Raw genomic sequence first — 20,831 nt, forward strand, 5'->3', positions numbered from 1 at the left:
CACTGATGCAGAAGTGCTGTAAGAAATAAAAAATGTGAGCACATAATGTACAAAAGAAACTTGCACTTCAAATAAATTGGTTTCTTCAAAAAGAAACATTAAGTCCTCAGCATCTGAGGATTCCTTTTTCAGTGTAGATGTTAATGAAGCAAAACTTTGGCCGTCTTTATTCTTGTCAATGTTTCTCAAAGTTTATACAATTGCAGGGCATGTTTTTCCCCAAAGTGAATGCTTCAACGCTCAGCTTAAAATGAACTTCTGAAGTAATGCTGAGTAGCCAGTATTCATAAACAAACCTGTGAGAGCAGATCAGGACTCCCAGCCTAGCTCTCAAGAACAAACCTACAATGAAAAACTTGTGTCCCTCATGCAAGCAAGAAGCAATGGACAGGACAAACCTTCCGAATTCAGGAACCAATGTGTTGCTCTAGACAGCCTTTTATAGTATTTCTGCATGTTAAAAAAAGCATAACACTTGCCTAGTGTTACTCATCACCATAAAGCTTTACCTTCAGCACCACCAAAGAAATTTTAGTCAGAAGCTTTGTCTCCTGTGGGTCTGGGGAGATGAGGCTTCCAGAAATTACCTGTGGCTGACACTGTTTCTTGACCCTCACCAGCTCTATATTGGGTATGAATTCACAGATTTCAAAAAGCCATCAATTTTTACATGCGCTGATTTCCAAAAGGGCCTGAGGAAACTCAGTTTAAAAGCCTGACCCTAAGGCTGTATAAAACAGTGAAATGAGTAAGAAAGTTCTGGGGTTTGTGTACCTTTTTTAATACACATATACACAAACACACAAGCAATTAATATCTAAATTTAAAATATTCTCTGCAGTGTTTAAAAGGAAAGCAAACTACCTTCAGCTAGTGTCTGAGTTGAAAAAAAGCAAAACTGATAATGCCCAAATATGGAAAGTGACCCAGCTCGTTCCCGTCTCTGTTGAGAGCAAAGTAAATTAAAGGATTATAGAGTGCCTTCAGTGCAATAACTTAAGGGATTAGTGGCACACTAGAAGACCTTCAAGGGAAATATAGGTTTAAAAGCTTTAAAAGGCAGCTCTGTGTCTAAATTGTTTGGACTGCCACAGCTGTAAGGAGACAAACTTACTCTAATACATAAGAGATCATGCAAAGCCTGCTGAAACCCCTCTAAGCACGCTTTTGGAAGCAATTCTTTTTTGGACTCAGACCAGGGTTTTTAACCTCTTTCTCATTTATTACCTATGGCTTTTAGATAAAAACTCACTCTGCATTACTTGGGAGCAACTCTGCTACTTATTTCCTTTCAGAGTAATCAGTCCCTCTTAGCAATGCTGTTAGGGGAAAGTGAGGTTACTACCAGAAGGAAAGGACTTAAAATAGAGATAAGCAAAAGATGAGCAAAAAGAGACAACAGTCAATCTTCAAGTTGCCTGAAAGTTGCTGGTACAATTTCCAAATTTCTGTCACAGCATTAAATGAGCTGTTCCTTGGATAGTAATTTCCCAAGTTACTCTTAAGCAGTATTGACAATTCTCACAATTTTATCAAGACTGTTGCTATATTTAGTTACCTCTTAAAGGTGCAGCTGCTGGGACCATGGGACATTCAGGTATGGGACTATGGTCAAGATTTTAGAGAAAGAACATGAGAGTCAAAACTCCCGAGTTCTCTTCCTATCTTGGGGCAAAAGGAAAGTCTCAGACAAGAATACAGAGCTACTGGAGTTTGTGCCATTACTCTGTCATTGACCATGCATGGGATTTCCTGCAAGTTATCTCTGGACACCTCACTGGTTAAATAAGAATGCATCTACCTAAGGCTTCTTTCAAGTCCATGAAGTATTTGCAGTTCTCATAAACATGCTAAAGAAAATCAAACAATTGTTATAAGGTAGTGTTTTGATTATGCATGAAGATATTCAGAAGACATTTACTGTTTTGGTTAGTGCCACAAACACCACAATGGACACATAGCCCACACTAAAGGTATCAGCAGACACATACACCTTCCCCGTTGCCCAATTTCATCAAGATTCTGGGTTCTTTAGTCAAATCTGCTTCTTTTCAAGCTGTTTATCTGACTTGCAAAGCTCGCTGCCCCTGCCTCAGCCCACATACACAGCTACAGCTGCTGACACTGAATCGAGGTGGCTGTGTTGTCCTGCATGAGCCTTCCCCCACATTCCAAGTTACTCCCTACAGTTCTCCTGTCTTTCTTCTCCTTCCCTTCCTTCCCCTACCCCTTTAGTGTCTCACTATCAAAACTCCATATCCAGCAACTCTTAAATCACCTCCTCTGCAACGTTCCTCTTAAAATCTGACAGAAGTTATAACACCTGGAATTCAAAGGAGGAGGGAAATACAAAGCTCTCAAAAATGCAGGAAATTGTCATTAAGAGGACAGGTGAAAAGTAAATAAACAGTAAGGTGTTACCTCATACTGCCACAAGCAAATGAAGTAACTGGTCCCCCAAATCCCAACCATACTCGAAAAACCACCCCATAGTTTGTTAACATCGCATGTTGGGCACAATATTATGGTTTAACTGCACTGGAGCTCCAGACACTAAATGGCAGCACTGACCAGTGGTTACACACAACATGGCTTATCAGGAAGTCTGTGTCTTTGGAAATAGAGGCTCTTCCTTCCACTACTGATGACAGCAAGATGGGATGGGATATTTGTAAATCTTACTACATGTGGGTTTCTAGCTTACTATGCAAATACCAGAAGGGCCAGTGCTACTTGGAGATTTACTCTGGTGTTTCCAATGGCTCCTAATGGGAAGTTTTAAACCTTGATTAATTTTGAATCCAGTAGGAATTGACACATTTGTCACAGAAAATACTAAGTTTTGATGTTTCTGCATTTCTGACATACTTCTAAATGAGGTGGTGTAGGTCAGTGTGGCACCACCAGCACTGTAAGTGCTAAAGAAAGAGCTCGAGGCACTACTGACACTGTGCTCCTGCTGAAGGGTCCATCTAACCTTTGCCTCCATAGACAATAAATTCACTCTAAATTTTTGTTTATTAAATGGATACTTAGAATTCTACATCTGTTGTTTTCATATCAAAACAATTCAAGAATTCCTCCATCATGCACTACTTCCCAAGTTATTAAATTTAGTGTAGATTTCTATTAGACAATTAAGCATTGAACAAATACAGCAAAGTCTCAGCTGGAGCACTAGTGCTAAAAATAGCATGGCTGCCAGTGAGTATTTCCTACAAACAGTACAGCTTAAAAAATTTTGCATATCTTTTCTATGGGCATGTCAGCCACGCTGTTAAAATTTCAATGAAAAACTGCAAGAGTTCTGCGGTGAAATAGAAAATGCCACAACAGAGACTTGAAAAACAAAGCAATGGTCATTAAAAACTGCAAAGCAGGAAGGTCTCCTTTTCCTGACATTTCAAAGACACCACCCTTGGAAAAAAAAAACCCTATTGCTAATGTTTATTACTGGACTCTTCACTTGCCTGCTCCCAGTCATTAAATGAAAAAAATTGTTTATGCAATATTTTTTAGAAAAATGATAGGTATTCTAAGGCACATGATTTGGATTCTTCAAGAAATCTCACATACAGGAGACAGGCAAAGTGTACACATGTACCCCTTCAGCTATCCAGGATATAAGGCAATAGAATAGAAGAGAATTGTACTTTTGATTGGCTACTAAAGTGAGTAACTTAAAACTTATAACTTAAAATCAAGTAAATTATAAATTAAGACTGGGAAGAGTGATTCTAAGCTTGAAATGATCCCAGTGCTGCCCGCCGATGCTTATGACTGGAAGGTGGCCAGCAGGGCAGCCCACATGGGAGTCCCAAGGTACAGTGAGTCGGTCTCGCCTCAGAGACCAGATCGACCAGGCAGATTGACCATTAATATGTTATTATGCTCATCTTTCTTTCCAGACTTGACTTCCTGCTGACCATACCTCATTCAGTATCAACCACTGGTAAAGAAAGATGTGCTGAAAAGGCAAAATCACTCATCTTGTCAAATTTTGTAGGATATGAGTCAGGGAACAACAGTAAAACTGGAACATTTTACTCAGATTTCTGCCTGCCAATATAAATACATGCAACACATAGGCATACTTGTATTTGCAAGGGTAACACTGTATATTTCAAATTTCTACATGCTGCTGCAGAATCAGTTTCTTTTAATAAAAAACCATATTCTTTAGTCTTACAGACCATTAAAAGCTGCTACTAGAGGTTTGTCAGATAGATATGGTGTCTCTCAACAAATTTATTATATAACAATCTAGATGCAATACAAAAGATCAGAACGACAACCCAGTAACAGGAGTGTGAAAGAGGAGGTTATAGCAATGTGTGCCCTTTATAGACAGGTGCACATATGGAGTTCTGATGGTAATATTGTATTCATAATGACTATTCAATTTGTTAAAAGTAGAGACCACAAAAAGAAAAATCAAGGCTCATAGGCACATACTGGTTTGGCATGCCCCCCCCCCCCCCCCCAAGAAGGCATTGGAATTGTGGGGACGTGTTCTGTTTGGACAGCACACGACAAATTACTTATTTGCTTATTCATTCATTAGTTGATTATGGCACTGTTCTTTGGAGATATGCAGGTCTGGTCAAAACCGATCTATCAGGAAAGGTAGGTTCGGATATGATGCAGGTATTCTAATACCCAGGCCTTTGCCATAGCTAGAACTATCTAAGCTAAACTTCATTTAGAGTAAGTGCAGACAAAAGATATACATTGAAACACACATGCTTTGAAAAATCTGAAAGGCATGCAGTGTGATTCAAAGAAAAGTTAATTGTGGGTCATGAAAAGAACAAAGTATTGTTTAAACATTTCATGTGAATTATTTACTTTCAGAACCCTGAATCTTACTTAACAATATAGTGGGAATTTTCAGTAAGAGCAAAATTTCAAATGAGACAGAAATCCGTCTCCCCACAGTCGTGTCCAGGGCACTGCCCTGGGCTACAGGACAAAGTCCTGCAGAGGTGGAAAGGAAGAAATTCCACGTGGCATTCCTGGTTGAACATCACTTTCTGTTAACATGCTGCAAAATAGATTTTCAGCTAGGAAAGATTAGAGAGAATTGTGTGAAATATCAGCTAGCTTTAAATATAATAAAACCTCCTTTGTTGTTATGTCATTCTGTTACATGCTGGGACAATTTTCAAGTCTCTGCTTCCCTTGTCCCCAGCGAGTGCCTTAACCTCTAAGGTATTGGCTATTTGGGTATAAGTTGATCTTTCGTTTATCACTTAAAAGGTTTTCATTTCATCAAACAGAGGGAGAAAGACTAAATTCCAGCCGTTTTCAAGAGATGTGTATCTGAATAGCATGCGCTGAGAAAAAAAACGGTCTGACCTTAGCCTCCAAGCTCTCAGTGTTTGGTGTACTAAAATACTGGGCTTTGCTGAAGATCAGTCAGTTTTCTCTTCACAGCAGCCATCAAAGGAAAAGAAGAAGAAAGCCTGTTTAATAAAAATCCTTTTTGTAGAAGACCTTGAAAAGCATTTGTGATAAACAGAACTTAGAGCAAGACATTTATGTCCAAGGAGCTGACAGAGGCAGAAGTATCAGGAACACTAACCTTCAAGATCAGGAACTCAAAATGTTCTCAAATTCTTAGAGCTTTGATGACAACTGATTGCCTACAGAGTTTTACAGAAGAAAGACCTGAAGCCAAAGATGCATTTGGCTCAGATATGAAACTGTGAATGGAGCACCCATGAGTAGTTTCTATGAGCAAACTGAATTTTCAGAACACTTGCCACTGACCCCTGTTCCTTCACTATAGCCATAATTAAGTAGAAGCAGAGATACCATGAAGAAAGCCACAGACCAAAGTACTGCAGGCAGAAGCAGGTGTTGTTTTTACTGAGAATTTTCCTTCTACCCTCTCTGCCTCCCAAGTACCTTCCACTACATTAGATGGATCACCTGGTAGTAATCATAATTACTGCCATGATTCCTCATATAGTTACACACATCTCTGAGCTGAACAGATGGTCCAAGGCAGAGATGGGGTTTCTGCAGTTAGCTTTTTTAACTAACGTATACCTGCAGCGTGTCCTGAATCTCTGTGGAAAGCAAAGCCAGGAGATTTCAGACATTATCATCATTCTAACAAAGATTAACAGTGGGGTAAAACCTGTCTTGTTTATCCATTATCAAATATCAATAATTTAAACATGCTGGAGGCGTGATCACATGAGCCTCCTGATAGCATGCCTTTCTGTTCTGGTCTGATTTGCCCCCCCATCAGTTTCACTGTTCTTCAACTATTCTAGCCCTGGACCTCTCAAAGGGACAGACTGGCAAACATACTGAAACTTGTGATGAATGTGTTAAAAGCACCAGGGCTAACCAGAGAACTCTAGAATGGAGGATACCATCACACAAACCATCAAATAAGCTGGCTGTCATTGCGAACAGCTGAAAGCCCTACACATTTTTCTGCATGCTACATCAGATTGTCTCCATCTGGAGTCCCAACAGAAAGCAATCCCCTACTTTCCTTAGATACTTGCATAGAAAATGCAAATTCTGTTCACTTTGCCTATCTAAAATGCGCTACAGCAGAACTTTCCTGGAGGGAGTGGTTACCTCTTTCTTTGTACCTCGGGAAGCAAGACCAATTTCCCAAACTAGGTCTCAGCTATAACAGCCACCACCTATGACTGCGATGCAGCTGTGCAAGCTGTAACCCCAGCCTGACTTTTACTGTTCGTCCTCGGGCAGGCTGCACTCCATACTTACAAAAGGCCAGCAGGCAGCATTCATGCAGCAATGCTCATTAGAAGGGCATGCGTGGATAGGTGGCATTGCCCCCTCAGGGGGTGAGAGTGGGAAGTGGCAGTATATAAATATATGCTTTTAAACACAACCTCTTCTTTATTCAAAGAGACTGACTGATATAAACTAGAGTGGGCTGAAAGAGGTTCTTTGACTCACAGCTTTTGGAAGAGGAGCCATGCTGGCAGCAGATGGCAGCACCTGCATCTCATGGGTGCTCCAGTGTCAGCTCTGGCATCAGGTATTTATCATCCAGGATTGATGCAGTACAAACAGTGAATGATTCCAGATGGGGAGAGAGGGTTGTATGCCAGCAGAGATCTCCTCCTCCCTGGTAAATGTGTAACAACTGCCTGATCCTCAGCAAGTTCCCTGTCTAAATGCATGCTGATAATCTGCTGAAGTGACACACCTTGGAAAAGCTCAACTTCCAGGTATCACTGCTCCTCCAGCTAGGGCCACAGGCTTACCTGGGCTCTGTGGGGATCTTGGCAAAGGGTCCGGAGACTGGAGAGAGCAAAAAGTTGCCAAGAGGATGTCCGGGAAACACACGTGGCAAAACAGACCATTGCCAATTCCTGTGCAGTAACTCCAATACTCATGAATTTATGGCAACCTCCCACTAAGGATATCTGATCTATGACTATCTTAGCTACAGATAGCAAATTACGCTGCAGATCAGCATTTGAGAAGGGGACCCTCAGCTCCTTCCTTCATGCAGACTTGTAGGTTTTGGAAATTAACATTACATCAAACCCAAAAAATCTAGAAACTCATTCTGACTTCTGCAGTCTCCATAGCTCCCACACCCCTACAGTCTCCTGTTCATTAACCTGCCAGTGGGATCAAAACTGTCAAGGGAAGTATTTCTGTTGCTGTATTCTAGCACTTCTTTCACTCTGTCCAGACTGGGAGCCAAGGTGCTGGAGCAGCAGGCAGTGATTCCAGACTCTGGACCAAGCCCTACCACTGACCTATTGCATGACCTTGCTGTGTGACACCACCACTGCACAACTTGCTTTCAGCATCTCTTACAAAAACATGTTGAAAATAAAGGGAAAATTCTTCTCCAGATTTGCAAATCCCTTTAAGATCTACAGATAAGAAGCGCTCAACTAGTGCTGAGTATTATGATCCTCCTAGCAGGCAGGAATCCTAGAGACAAAGTGTGACAAACACAAAATACTCAGGGAGAGATCAACAGCAAGAAGATTTCAGTTGGTTCAAATCCAATTTCTTACAAACATTAGGGTTGATTTCCATTTCCATCAAATCTGCCTGCATATTCCTTGTGTTCATGACAAATTACACTGTTAAGTTCATACTGGGTTACCTAAATGAAACTAACACATTTAGTTTGTCACAGTGACTGAAATGACAGTAAAATATTTTGGTTTTGCACAGTACACAAATAAAGGGGGGAAGGGAACTGTTACATTCTTGAGTTTACAAACACTCCTCCCTGACAGGCAAAACAAAAAAAAAAACAATATGGAAAGAAAAACACTGCCTGCTTAAAGGAAAAGATGAAGCTCAGGGGCTGATTTAGCTTCCTATTGTTTTCTCAGTGATGATTCAAAATCCTGAAAAAAGTACTGTATGCCAGGAAAAGAAGAAAGAGGACATTGCACTAAGCTAAATCTTGCAGTGCTAGAGCCTATTTTACAATCTACTTCATAAATCAGAATTAACTCCAGTGAGACAAGTACAAGCCTGGATTTGCACAAACACCTGATGCAGTGTTGCAGTGGTGCTTTTTACTATGGCTTTTTATTCACGCAGTAACAAAACAAGTTATTTTTAGTTAATGGCTTTGATTAAGCTCAAGACATTATAAATATGACTGGGTTGTCACACTAGAGGCCAAACACAACCCTTTCCCCTCCTTTCTGAAAAGACAGTTCAACAGAAAATGACTCAAAGACTCCTGCTTCTTTGACTGCTTTAACGATACGCATAAGCATCAATAAACATTTATTTCACACTAGAAGAGAAAGCCAGAATAGCTTATTTTAAAAATGCAACTGGGTCAGTAGCTGCCTCAAGTAGAATAAATGGGCTGCATGAGTGAGTATGCCCTAAAGAAACATTACTCTGTGGACCTAACTCCTGCTGATGAGGACAAATAGGCCCTTTTAGAGCAGGATTTTTAAAAGCGCAAAGTGATTTGGGAATACAAGTCCCATAGGTTTTCGCAGTGCCTCAGGACCACAATCTTTAGGCTCTTTTGAAAATCCTACCCCTAAACTGTACTCAGCTTTGTAATTTCAAACCCCCCGCTGATACTCAGCTCATGAAAAACAAGAAGTGCTAGCATATAGATACCATCTCTTAATCAAGGATTTTCCAATCTTTATAATCACCAGTTAGGCCTCCAAACATCTCACCTAAAAAAGTAGTTACCTTAATTATACAAATTGAAAAAACTGAACCATGGATAACTGAAAAGACCGGGTTAGTTAGAGTTACACAAGGTGTTAAAGCCCCTGTAAGGAACAGCACCCAAGCCTGACTCCCCCAGCTAAGCTCTTAAAATTAAGCAGTTCTCCCTCCCCATACATGACTGCAGCACTACACAAGCAACTGACCTTCTGTAAAGCTCGACACACGCCTCATAGGGAACAGGTACACTTACAAATATTCACACTGGTCATTCTTATCTACAGTAACGAAGCTACCTGTAAGCAACAGCACGTACGTCTTTGCACTGTCAATTAAAGAGAACTGTTGTTGCAATTACCCCTACTAAGCGGCCTGTTCCGGCTCCGGGATCTGCTTCGCTGTCTCTGAAGTCGTGACCTCCGGAGCAGTCGATAGTAGTAAGACGGTCTCCCAGAACTTTTCCTGCTGTTCATTGACATTTTTGTATCTATTTTACACACACACACATGCAGGCACAGGTTCACTCTCCCCTCTGGCAAAGTAGCAAGAGTTCCAGCCTTTAATTAACTGGAGGTTGGTTCTTTGGAGTGGAAAGGGAGAGGGGGGAAGAGGAACTCTTCACTTTACACATTTAAAAAGAAAAACAACAAGAAGAAAACATAAAAGAGAGAGAGAGAGGAAAAAAAAGAACGCAGCACCAGAGTACATGTCTCAGCTGAGGGAGGACTTGCAGCAAGCAAGATAAACTGTACTAACAATTCCTGCCCCCAAAAAGATAAGCCTGCTGGAGTTGGAATAGGAAGCCAGAGTTGGCCTGGGCTCTTGAAACGTGAAGAATAGGCTGGAAGAAATCCTGGACTGGATCCTCTCTGCCGGACAGCAACATCTGATCAAACGGTACTGGAAAAAATCAACAGCTTGCTGCATAAAAACGGCTGGGGAGCCTTAGGGTGCCAGCTAGTTTCTACCTGCCCTGGCCATCAGATCATTTCGGAGATGAAGTTTCAGGCGGCTTGGTCTGCAGCAGGAGGTATCTACGAAAGACTGGGTTGGGGAAGGGTATAATGATTTCCTGGCCATGGGACACATGTTAATAATCATCATGGAGCAAAAGCCCCGGAAAATAAAGTGAAACTTGAGAGGGGAAAACTTTAATTAGAAGTTGAATGAACAGAGCTCCAGACTCCCCTGGAGGCCCATTTCCTTTCAACATTCAAACTGAGTTATAGCACATCCCACAAATTAGAGAAAGAGCCTATTTACCATTTGGGTTCTGATGGCAGTGAAGATTCCGCCTCCGGCTCATATTGCTCAATAAAATTACATTTCAATGGGCAGAATTAACACTTTAAGTCACGGAGGAGAAGAAAAGGAAAAAAAAAAAAGAAAAAAAAAGAAAAAGGAAAAAAGAAAAAGAAACAAAGAAAAAGAAAAAAAATTTGACTAACCAGATAAAAAATTTCACTCCACATTTACAGTTTAAAAAGGTCAGAAGTGAATTGTCCAGAATCCTTCATCTAAGCTCCTTCCCTTGCCAGCACAAAAAGCGCTCTGAAGGAAGAGCGATAGACAACATTTCAGAAAACCAGAATGGTGGCCAAGAACTTAACGTGCTGCCACTTCTTCTCACAAGTTGGCAGATAACAGGAAAACCTCATCAGAGTGGGATGAACTGCAAAATGACATTTGCACAATACATCTCTGCATTGTGTCCTAGTTTTGTCATTTTTCCCAGACATTTGTGCAAATTTATCTTTGTGGTGTCTTGTGAAGCTGTAGGACTAGACAGGCTTGGCTGAGGACAAGCTATGTTCCCCAGTTAGCAGGAGCTTCTTCAGAAGTTTGAAAGCTTCCCCGGATTATACTGTGTTGTACCTTCAATAAGAAGAGGCAGAAACTATCAGACTTCACTACCCTCACCAGGACAGAAGTCCCTTCCCTACCACTAATCAGCCACCTTAACTTTAGGATTTCACAAACTCGTGCAGTCATGGAAAACATCAGAATTCTACAAAACCTGTATTTTCTTATTTATGTATTGAGGAGTAAACCCATGATGTTTACCAGCTGAGAAAGGCCTTTCCAGGAGGAGAAGCCAAGCCTGGATCTTCAGTGAAGTCCATGCCTGGTTTTGAGGCCACACGTGAGGAATTCAGCCCAGCTTTCAGGCAGTGCAGGAATGAGCCAATCAAGAGGGCAATGGCAAGTTCAGGTCAAGGAGGCAGATCCCAGCTGGACAGCAGAGGCTCCCGCCTGGCTCGGGGAGGGGGATGCTGCACAGGGACATTCCTCTGCCGCTTCCACCCCCGGCACCATCAGTCACCCAATCCCACATCAGATCCCGGCAAAAAGGAAAAGGCTTCAGTTACTACACATCTGCCCTCTCCTTGTTATCCAGAATAATTTTTTTTTCATATTTGGGCAGATTAAAAAACAAACAAAAAATACAGGAACAACTATAACCATTAATAACAGATGAACGATCATCCTTTGTGGTTGATTCAATTCACAAGCAGGGCTGAGAACATCTAGAAGACAGTGATGGGAAAGTCTGAAAATACTGAGGTTCAGTTGAAAGATTTGCTATAGACAAGAAGCCAAATATTCAGGTGACTCTCTGCATTTTTGTGTCCTAACAACTGAGCTGGTAGCTCTTAAAAGAATCTTGTTCAATTATGCTTTTGTCACTAGAAATGTCTTTAAAACAGCCTATCCAATTTATTTCTCCTTTAGTCATTCCCAACAGCAAAAAAAGGCACTGATGGAAATGAAAGTTTAAACAAAACCATTTAAAAAGCTCACCCAAATTCAGACAATCTAAAAGGTGAAGGTTCACTTGCTTTGGTTTTGCTTAATTGGAGCCAGGTGACTCATCCTCAATCCACCTGGGATGCAGCGAGACACAGGCACTGCTGATCTCCCCAACCTCTGTGAGCAGGTGGAAGCGATCAGGAGATACCGGACGATGGGCCTGCAGTCTGTGCGTTCACCTATAGGTACTTAAGCATCTGTTCCATGTTTAGGGATTTTTAGTTTTAATCAACCTGGTACTTTCAGAAACATTCATACAGGTGACCATAAAACAGGAGAAGTTAATGAGGGACTATAAACTATCGTGACAAGAGAAAGCAGCCTTACTATAAAAGCATAAATGCCTGGGAGTTTTGTTCAAGTTTCGCCAGCTTGCCTCTGTCTCTCTCACTTCAACAACGTTTTTGAAGGCTTTGAGTTCAGATGCTACGTAGCAGCAAGGAACAAAATGAATGACCCATCTGGGAGGGAATGTGACTGGTCTGGACCTTTCCAATTAATCCAGCACTGCTCTTTTTTTCTTTCTTTTCTTTTTTTTTCTTTTTGAAAGCCACATCCTGATACAAACACTCTTTTGTGTATAGCAGAATCTATCACTTGCAAAGGTTAGATATATTAACTGCTCTGGAGGGAAGTTGACAACATTAAAATCTCTATCTCTAAAATAACACATCACAGTCTGGCTGTTCCCTCCAAAAAGCAAGACGGGTTCAGTCATGGGCTCTGCTGAATCTCTCAATAAGAGGAGCAAATGGAGCCAAACATAGCAGTGATTTTGGGGGTGTAAACTCCTCCTCCCCAACACCGAACACAAACCTAACCCATGAAATTAAATATCTACCAAACTGTGACATCTCAGTAAAATATCCAGTTTGATATACTGTTGAGCTTTAGAGGAAAATCAGAGCACCCACAGCTGACCTGGCATCCCCTGTCATCTACTTCTGTTATCCTGCCATTAAGCCGCCTTAAAACTGGATTTATTTCACTCCTTTACCAAAACTAACAGCATGTGAATAAATTTTAAATTAGCACCAAAATAAGTTCTGAGATGGAGAGCTACACAAACATTGGCTTGTTTGCTTTGACATCAAAAGAAGCAGGCTGTTGCCTGAGGCTTTGCTCAGCTATAGTGGGGCTGCTCAGTCCAGGGAGGCCGACAGAAGCCATGCCTCCCCAGCGGCTAACACTTGCCTTTTTTATAATTTGTTTATTGCTTTGTGCTGGGAAAATAATGACTGTACTTCAGAACGCGCGTTCCCAAGGCAGCCCCTACCATTAAACCTCTTGCTTTCCCAAAGGGCTTTAGAAGGAAACAATCATTCCTCTTAACTCCCTCTGATTTTATGGCAAGGAACTTGAATTCCTTATTCTGAAAGTGAAAGTTTCCGTGCTCTGTCAGTGGGGCCCAGCCTGGCCCCAAAAGCTCTATTTGTACAGGTATGAGGATACACTGATTTGTCCACATACGTAATTAATGGCCTCTGAATTTAGACTACCTTCTGGAAGACAGCAGCTGTAGTGATTTCATTTCAGTTTCCCATATTTTTTCCACAAAGAACTGAACTGAGGCTTTCAAAAGTTAAAACAAACAAACAAGAAAAGGTTTTGCCTTGGCCAGTAAAGGGAGGAGTGGTGGATATCAGCTTAATTTCTAGTTTGCATTAGATCAATGAACTGCAGACAGATCATCGAGAGGTTGAAAAAAATTAGATTGCAACCCAGATTTCCCTGTCACTAACTACACTACCTCTGAAGAATGATTATATTCATTTCACAATCCGAGGCAAAAGGAATAAGGGAATAATCTCTACAAAATATCTGTCTTTCAATACATAAAAGAAATATAACAGTGTTCTTGCCAGTGATCCTAGACACTCTCAAGATGTGCCTGCTTGAATTTGCTTACAAGTCCATCGCCGTCTTCAGTTCAGCATACTATGAAGCTGGAAGATTTCCAGGCTTAATGCCTCAAGGCTACCAGAGATACATAAGCTCATATGCAGAGCCAGAGAGGAAGGTAATTTCCTTTGTGTAAGGATAACTTAACTTTTAATTCAGCTGTACCCACACCAAAATCTTCAGTGACATATTTGTTTGAAGACCTAAAAAGGAAAGTTTCATACACACAATTAAAAGTAAACTACTTCTTCTTAATATTTTAATGGAAAACAATGATTATTTTAAGACTGCGCGTAGGCAAATTAATTTCCTTACCACCTTAGGTGGAATGTAGCAACTTTTTGATAGCCTTGCAACAAGGTGGTACACAGATTTGGGATCAAAATGAGAAATAAACATTTACATTAAATTTAATTCATTGCTCTCTATTTATTGAATGGTGTCATAGCTACCAAAACGCTATGCAATACTCTTGCTGTCTGTATGGTGATGAAATCCAAATGTAAATAGAAAGTAGTCATTACACATAATATAGATATTTAATGATATTAATGAGTAGAAAAAGCAGTGCCATATAAAAAAGGCAAGAGGAAGAATGTGCATCTGAATAATTTAATATTAAACAAGTGTTCAGGAGGTCTTACAGAAGTTAAATCAGGGCATGAATTCTTTTAGCATTAGTGCTCCCTACATACAATTACTATTGTTTACTGTCAGTATGTTTACCACATATTTACTATGGCGGTGCCCAGAGATGCAAAAAAAGATCAATGTCACATTGTTTTGGGATCTGCATACACCACCAATTAAGAGATGATTCCTTCTCCACAGTACTTATGATCTAACTAAATGCACACACTATTGCACACACCGCAGGCATAATAATTACCATGCCCATTTCATGAATGGAGAAGTGAAGCCCCAAGTGATTTATACAAGGTCACGTGGGAAGGCTGGGGCAGAGCTAGGCGTATACCCCGGATCCCTTAGTCCTTGCCCAAAGAATTAATGGAGCTTCCTCGCTCTCTCAAGACAATCCCCTTGTGATGAATAAGTATTAAGCATAATAATAAATTTATTTTCTACAGTGTCTTTCATCCAACAGAGCATAGATGCTTTTGCAAATACTTGTTCACCTTTTTAATGGACTTAAAACATATAAAATTCCTCTTTTTCACTTAGGTAAAAAAAAATTAATCAAAGGAATGTGCCCAACGTTAAGCAGGAAACTCAGTTATTTGCTTCTAATAAATAATGTCCTGATTTTAAGAACTAGTCATAATATATTTTTAAAATGTAAATAAAAGAGTTCGTCAAATATCACACACAAAAAAGGAAGCAAGAGAAATAAAAATAGAGCCTAGGAATTCTACCTCTAATTCTCAACAAGTTTATCAACAAGCTGAGTTTTGGACCACATTTGATTTCTGCATACAGCAGGCAGCTTCTTGACAGTGGGAATTCGGTACGACATACCAGCTCCAAATCCGTGTGGAACAGGCAAACAGGAGGTCGACAAACATGTTATTCATTGTCTGGAAGGACGTGTAGTGCTTTGTGAAAAACACACAAAGTGATTCACATAGGAAGGGCTGCTCAGTCCCCGGGCAGGTTACAGTAACGCCAAGGAGAGTCAGTGTGTCTGAGAACCCGATTGGAGATGTTTCCTGTGCCATGTACTGCAAGGGAACAGGGAAGAAACACACAGACTGACCTCAAAGCAGAACATGTTTCCTGACTACTTCCCAACAGAACAATAGAGCTAAAGAACATAAACTTCTTCAAATCAGCTTTCAGCTAGCTGGGGGAGACCAAAATAAAATCAGTTAACTTACTCTAAATTTATTGACGTGTATTCCTGATGATAAAGAATACTCTACTCAGATAACTTGGTTTATGACCTGACTGGTAATGATGCTAAGAAAGTTTAGAAAGTCAAAATCTATCTTAAGATTTGTGCTATGATTTCCATAGACCTAATGAAGTAATTAAGCACATGGAGTCCAACACAAATTGAAGAAGAAACTTTTACCAGGATCAAACATCCTGTGCCTCAAAACAGCCTGCTGCCTTCCACAACCCAGGAGAAAAAAACCCCATGAGTGTAAAGTCTCCATTGTGTAGCAAAAATTCCTATACCAAAAAGAAAAATCTTGTACAAAACCCCCCATCAAACAAAGCTCCTCATGCATAAATGGGAACTGTACAACACTTCCTAGCACCATGCGTCTTCCATGAGTAGCTGCTGGGAGGAAATATTTGTTTAAGCCTGATTATTCTTTACAAAAAACCTTATTACTAAAATAAAATGTTAACAATGATTCATTGAGTGATTAACAGATTAACTTCAGGTCTGGGTTTCCAAAGATCTCCCACTTCCTTCTCCAAGACAAAATTAAAGCAGTTCTCTGCTATGACCTCTGTAAGCTGACCCATGGGGCTTTCTGTGAACTCAACTTGCAGCCAACTTGAATGTATTCATTGAAACTCTTTTACTCGTTCTCTGAGTACAGTTGAGCTAACAGTGCTATTTACAGGGGTCACCTAGCCAGCCAGACTAAAACAAACACATTTCCTTTTAGCAGAAGGATCCTGCCATAAAGAATTCCCTCTGACGGACGACACTGGCGCTAGTTCCCACTCAGCGCAGGAGGAGCTACGCAGCAGACACCAAACGCACCGTGTACCAGCAGTGCTCGAGACTCAACGAGATTTTTGTCAACAGGAGAATGAAGGAAGTTGTCTGGATCGCCCCGAGCTGATTCACTTCAGTCTTGTAATACAACTTTTGAGAAACTTTTTATTTACAATAATACACAATGATGGGAATTTTTCCCCAGATTTGTGCTAATATTAACCATGATATTTACCACACGGTAATGCTTTTTTTCTCCTTGCACTTTTTTTTTGCCATTATGATTATTTCAAAAACAACCTTTTTGTTCAAATGAAATATTCAGAAAAAAATGGATTTGTAAAATATTTTTTTGTTATTGTTTCAGTTGGAAATAAAAAGCACTTTTACATTAGTCCCTACCACTTTTCTAGTACAGTAAAAATGGGAAAATCGGCTTATTTACTGTGAAAAAATAAACTGGAAGATACTAAAGATCCTGCAAATCTCACATTGAAAATTTGAGGGGAAAAAATGGAACATATTACAAAAACATCACAGCATAGGAAAGCTGTTGTTTATTTTATTTAAAAAATAAAAGGTCCTTATCTTGTTTTTTTAACCACCTTTTAAACAGCTCATCTATCTTGCTTTCCAGAAGAATGTTGGCTCTGTGAGCTGCCCTCTCTCCAATTTTTCACTGTTGTGCAGGTGTGTAAGATTTCCTGTGAGTGATGAGAACTCAATATGTGCTCAATGGGTAAGATTAAAAAGATAGTTGGAGGATAACTGACTGAAAATCCAGTGTTTTCTAAGACAGCTTTGAAGCAAAACTTGTGGAAGACAGCTCTCAGACAGCTTAAAGGTGCATGGCTCCACACTTCCCGGAGATCAAACCAACCACAGCCTCCCAAAGTTTGCACCTTCCAAATTCAACTCTGGTCATTTCGTCTTTCTGAAGACATCTATCCATCCTGACCAGACGCAGTCTCTATTATTCATGGTAAGTAGCAGAGACACGCAACTTTTTTGGTACAGGAATCACAGACTAGAATCACAGAATAGCCCAGGCTGGAAGGAACCTCAAAAGATCATCTGGTCCAACCTTTTGTGTGAAAGGGAGCCTAGATGATTGATTTTTATGATCAAAGAAGACTTAAACATTGCAATAGGTAATGCAGAAGACAAACTGTAAAAGACGAGTAATGCCAGTCATGTCTTGCAGAAAGCAGGAGCTAGCAGACTACTCTGTGCCATTGAGGAAGAAAGAACAGAATTTCAGAAATAAAGAGGGAAGTCTAACATCTAATGAGCAGCTTGCATGTAGAATTCTGTTATTCAGTTATTATTACTAGTTATCAATGCTAATACAAAGAACACATTCACATGCTGCTCCCTACCTATGCAGACATGAATTAGATGCTCATCTTTACTTTCCTATCTGCAAATTTAAATAAAAAAGAATCATTACCTTTAGGTTAGGAATCTAATTATTAGATGTAATAATAAATTATTGTAATAAACTATGTATTCTGCATTAACCTTGATCAAAATATTCATATAACAAAATAAAGCAGCTGCTAAAAATATTTTTACTTTGTATTTCAGTAGTAAACTTGCTGTTGTGTTGCTGCAGGGAACAAGTTGAGAGAAGTTTGGCATCACTGGCTTCCTATGCTGAATTTATTAGTTATTATAAGCAGAAGTCTCAGGTATTTATTATGTGTTCTAATAGAATGGCTTTTCAATGTGGTGTGCTAAAAGGTCAGGAAAAAAAGACCAACCTTTCTGAAAGTTGCTGCAGGGCTTCACTATCCTTCCTTGCATGGAAGTCTACTCTGTTTTAACTCAAGGTGGGGAGAAGAAAAGGGTTTTACAGGTGTTAGAGGAGTCTAGTAACTCACTTTGTGCACAAACAACATTTACCTAATCTGAGGAATCCAGTTTGCTCCAAGGGAAGCAGACACTTTTATGCTCACCTCTGGATGTGTAGCTGGTTCCAAAGTGCAATATAAGGACACATGAGATTTACACAGCAGTATGAATCAACACGTGGGGTATTTAATCTCATGATAACATCACACTGAAAGCAGCGTCTATGTTGACAAGTGAAATGAAAGATTAACTTGATTACACATGCTATGTAAAACTTACTTCCTGATTAATTAATAGATTAGACACTTCCAATTCATGTTGAAATGCCTGATAATGATCTTATGTGCATATAACAAATCACTGATTTATATACACACAATCCAAACTTCATTTTTCATGTGACAGATTATTTTCTTCCTTTCCTTGCCACATAATTTGCAAACTACACTACAAATATAGTTGCTTGTTTTACTTGCTTTTTGGCATCAGATTACTCTTCCAAGGAATATTTTGGCAAGTATGTTCTTTAGCCATGTTCCTTAGCAGGCTTACATGACAGTGTATGACAGAAAACACCATCTATTTTAAAAGAATACTCTGTTAAAAAGTTAAAAAATGAAAACGTAGCTATTGTTTTTAAAGACCAGTTTACAAAACCAACTGGAAATCCTGCAATCAATTTTTAAATATCATTGTGAGGGTGGTTTATTTTAATTTATGGTCCTTCTTCTGGCACAACACCGCAGTGCTGGTCTGAGAGAAGTTATTGTCCAAGTTCAGCTAATTGCAGAAAGTGAAGACCTTCCTTAAAATAACAGAAATATGAAAAACAATCTAAGAGCAATACCACGGATGGGATGTTTTTAAGTGTGGAACCTCAGTGAAAACAACTAACATCTCCAGTCCCCAAGCTCTACCAAGACACGATCCACCCCTGCAAATTATCACACTGCTAGGTGTTTACCTCAGTGATCTCACAAGCTCTGTGCACAGAACTGGTTGATAATCTGATAAATGACACTCCGAATAACAATGTTAGAAAACATCTAGAAAGGCACACAGTTATTCCTGCCAAATGATGATGTAATGGTCTTCTATTGCAGTATCAGTTCAAATAGAATTTTTTCTGCTTATCTTCCTAGTTATTCATACAGCTCTTCCACTCTCAAGAGTAACTATCTAGTCTATATATACCCATTCTGCTAATAGGCCCACTATATTTTTAGAGGGAAAAAGCTACAGCAAAAACTCTTCCTACGGAATTTATATCCTTTATTCTTCCAATATACTGTCTTCTACTGGGTTCACACGTCTAACTCTTTCCTTCGAGCACCTGCAAAGGGCTATCCAATGATGGCTTGTCTTCATGGTCCTAGTACATCCATGTGGCAGCAGTCTTGGATGATCTGGTTTGCAGGGTTTGTAGAATTCATTAGTCAAAATGATATATTAATGCAAAGAAGGCAAAGTTTTCTGATGCCTGTTTGGTGTTTTACTTAAAATAGTTGGGTGGGTGGCCTCAAAACACTCTTCCCAGGAGACTCAGATATGACAGAGCACATACTTGCTCATGAACAGCAATGCAGGAATCATCATACCATTTCCTTATTCTTCACCCTAAACAAGAACTTGGTTCTTGACCTCTGTGCTGAACCTCACAACAGGTCCTTCTGAAGTAAACACGTAACTCTTTAAAAAGAGAGCTAACACCCAAACAGAGCAATGAACTGATCAATACTTGCGATTGTTCATTAGAAGCACTCTACATACATTCATTAGATTTTCATTACACAAAAGAAAATGCAAATACCTGCTACAACTCAAAATGTGAGATTTCAAAACATTCTACAAAGAATGAAAAGTTCAATGTGACTTCAATAAAAATCACAACGGAGGCTGCAGCGCCTAAGCAATGCATAGAGATATATATATATCACAGCAGAAAGAGACCCATTAGACGGTCCACCGTGGCACAGCCTCCCAGCCAGCCCCTGCAAGCTGCTGCTTCACAGCTGAAACTACGCAGTCAGTCTTTGTTAATCTCAGTCTAACTCAAAACTCTACTTATCTTTTTCTTTCTAAATCATCCCCAGGACAAGACTAGAATCTCTTTTGTAATGTAAAGGCTCTATAGTAAAATTTAGAAACAACATATGGTACAAATATCAAGCGTGAACATCTCTTCCCATCCTGTATGTTTCAAAGACTGTGCAAACAGCACTTTTCCCTCGTTTTGATCCTGCAGCCAAAATGAGTCATCTGTGAACAATTATGGCTCTGGCAGGGGCCTGACTGTTTGAGAATGAAAGGAAACACTTTATTATTGAAATGAACAGTATGCCAAGCCAAGAGGCAACTGCAGAGAAATGTTAAGAGTCCTTTGTCCTCCTTCAGCCAGCAAAATCGAAAGCAGTGGAAGCAGCACTCTCCTCTCAGACGCCTGGTAACACCTAATTTC

General features: G+C 39.9%; 1 protein-coding gene across 6 annotated transcripts in view; it reads right to left on the reverse strand.

Moving 5' to 3' along the window:
• Positions 1-20,831, reverse strand: part of DAB2IP (DAB2 interacting protein) — a 211,994-nt gene that overhangs the window by 158,062 nt on the left and 33,101 nt on the right. For 2 of the 6 annotated variants that reach the window (XR_008239251.1, XM_052814268.1), the window contains exon 1: positions 9,530-9,908. The exons of 1 other annotated variant lie outside the window; for it this stretch is intronic. Coding sequence is in view for 4 of the 5 variants with exons in the window: in XM_052814268.1 (XP_052670228.1) it covers positions 9,530-9,650 (121 nt within the window). In the remaining variant the exon portion in view is untranslated. Of the gene's footprint in view, positions 1-9,529; positions 9,911-20,831 lie in introns of those variants that run through there. 3 more of the 6 variants (XM_052814272.1, XM_052814271.1, XM_052814270.1) reach the window with 2 other exon arrangements.

This window comes from Harpia harpyja, chromosome 19 (assembly GCF_026419915.1).
Source record: "Harpia harpyja isolate bHarHar1 chromosome 19, bHarHar1 primary haplotype, whole genome shotgun sequence".
NCBI classification, from domain to species: Eukaryota; Metazoa; Chordata; class Aves; order Accipitriformes; family Accipitridae; genus Harpia; species Harpia harpyja.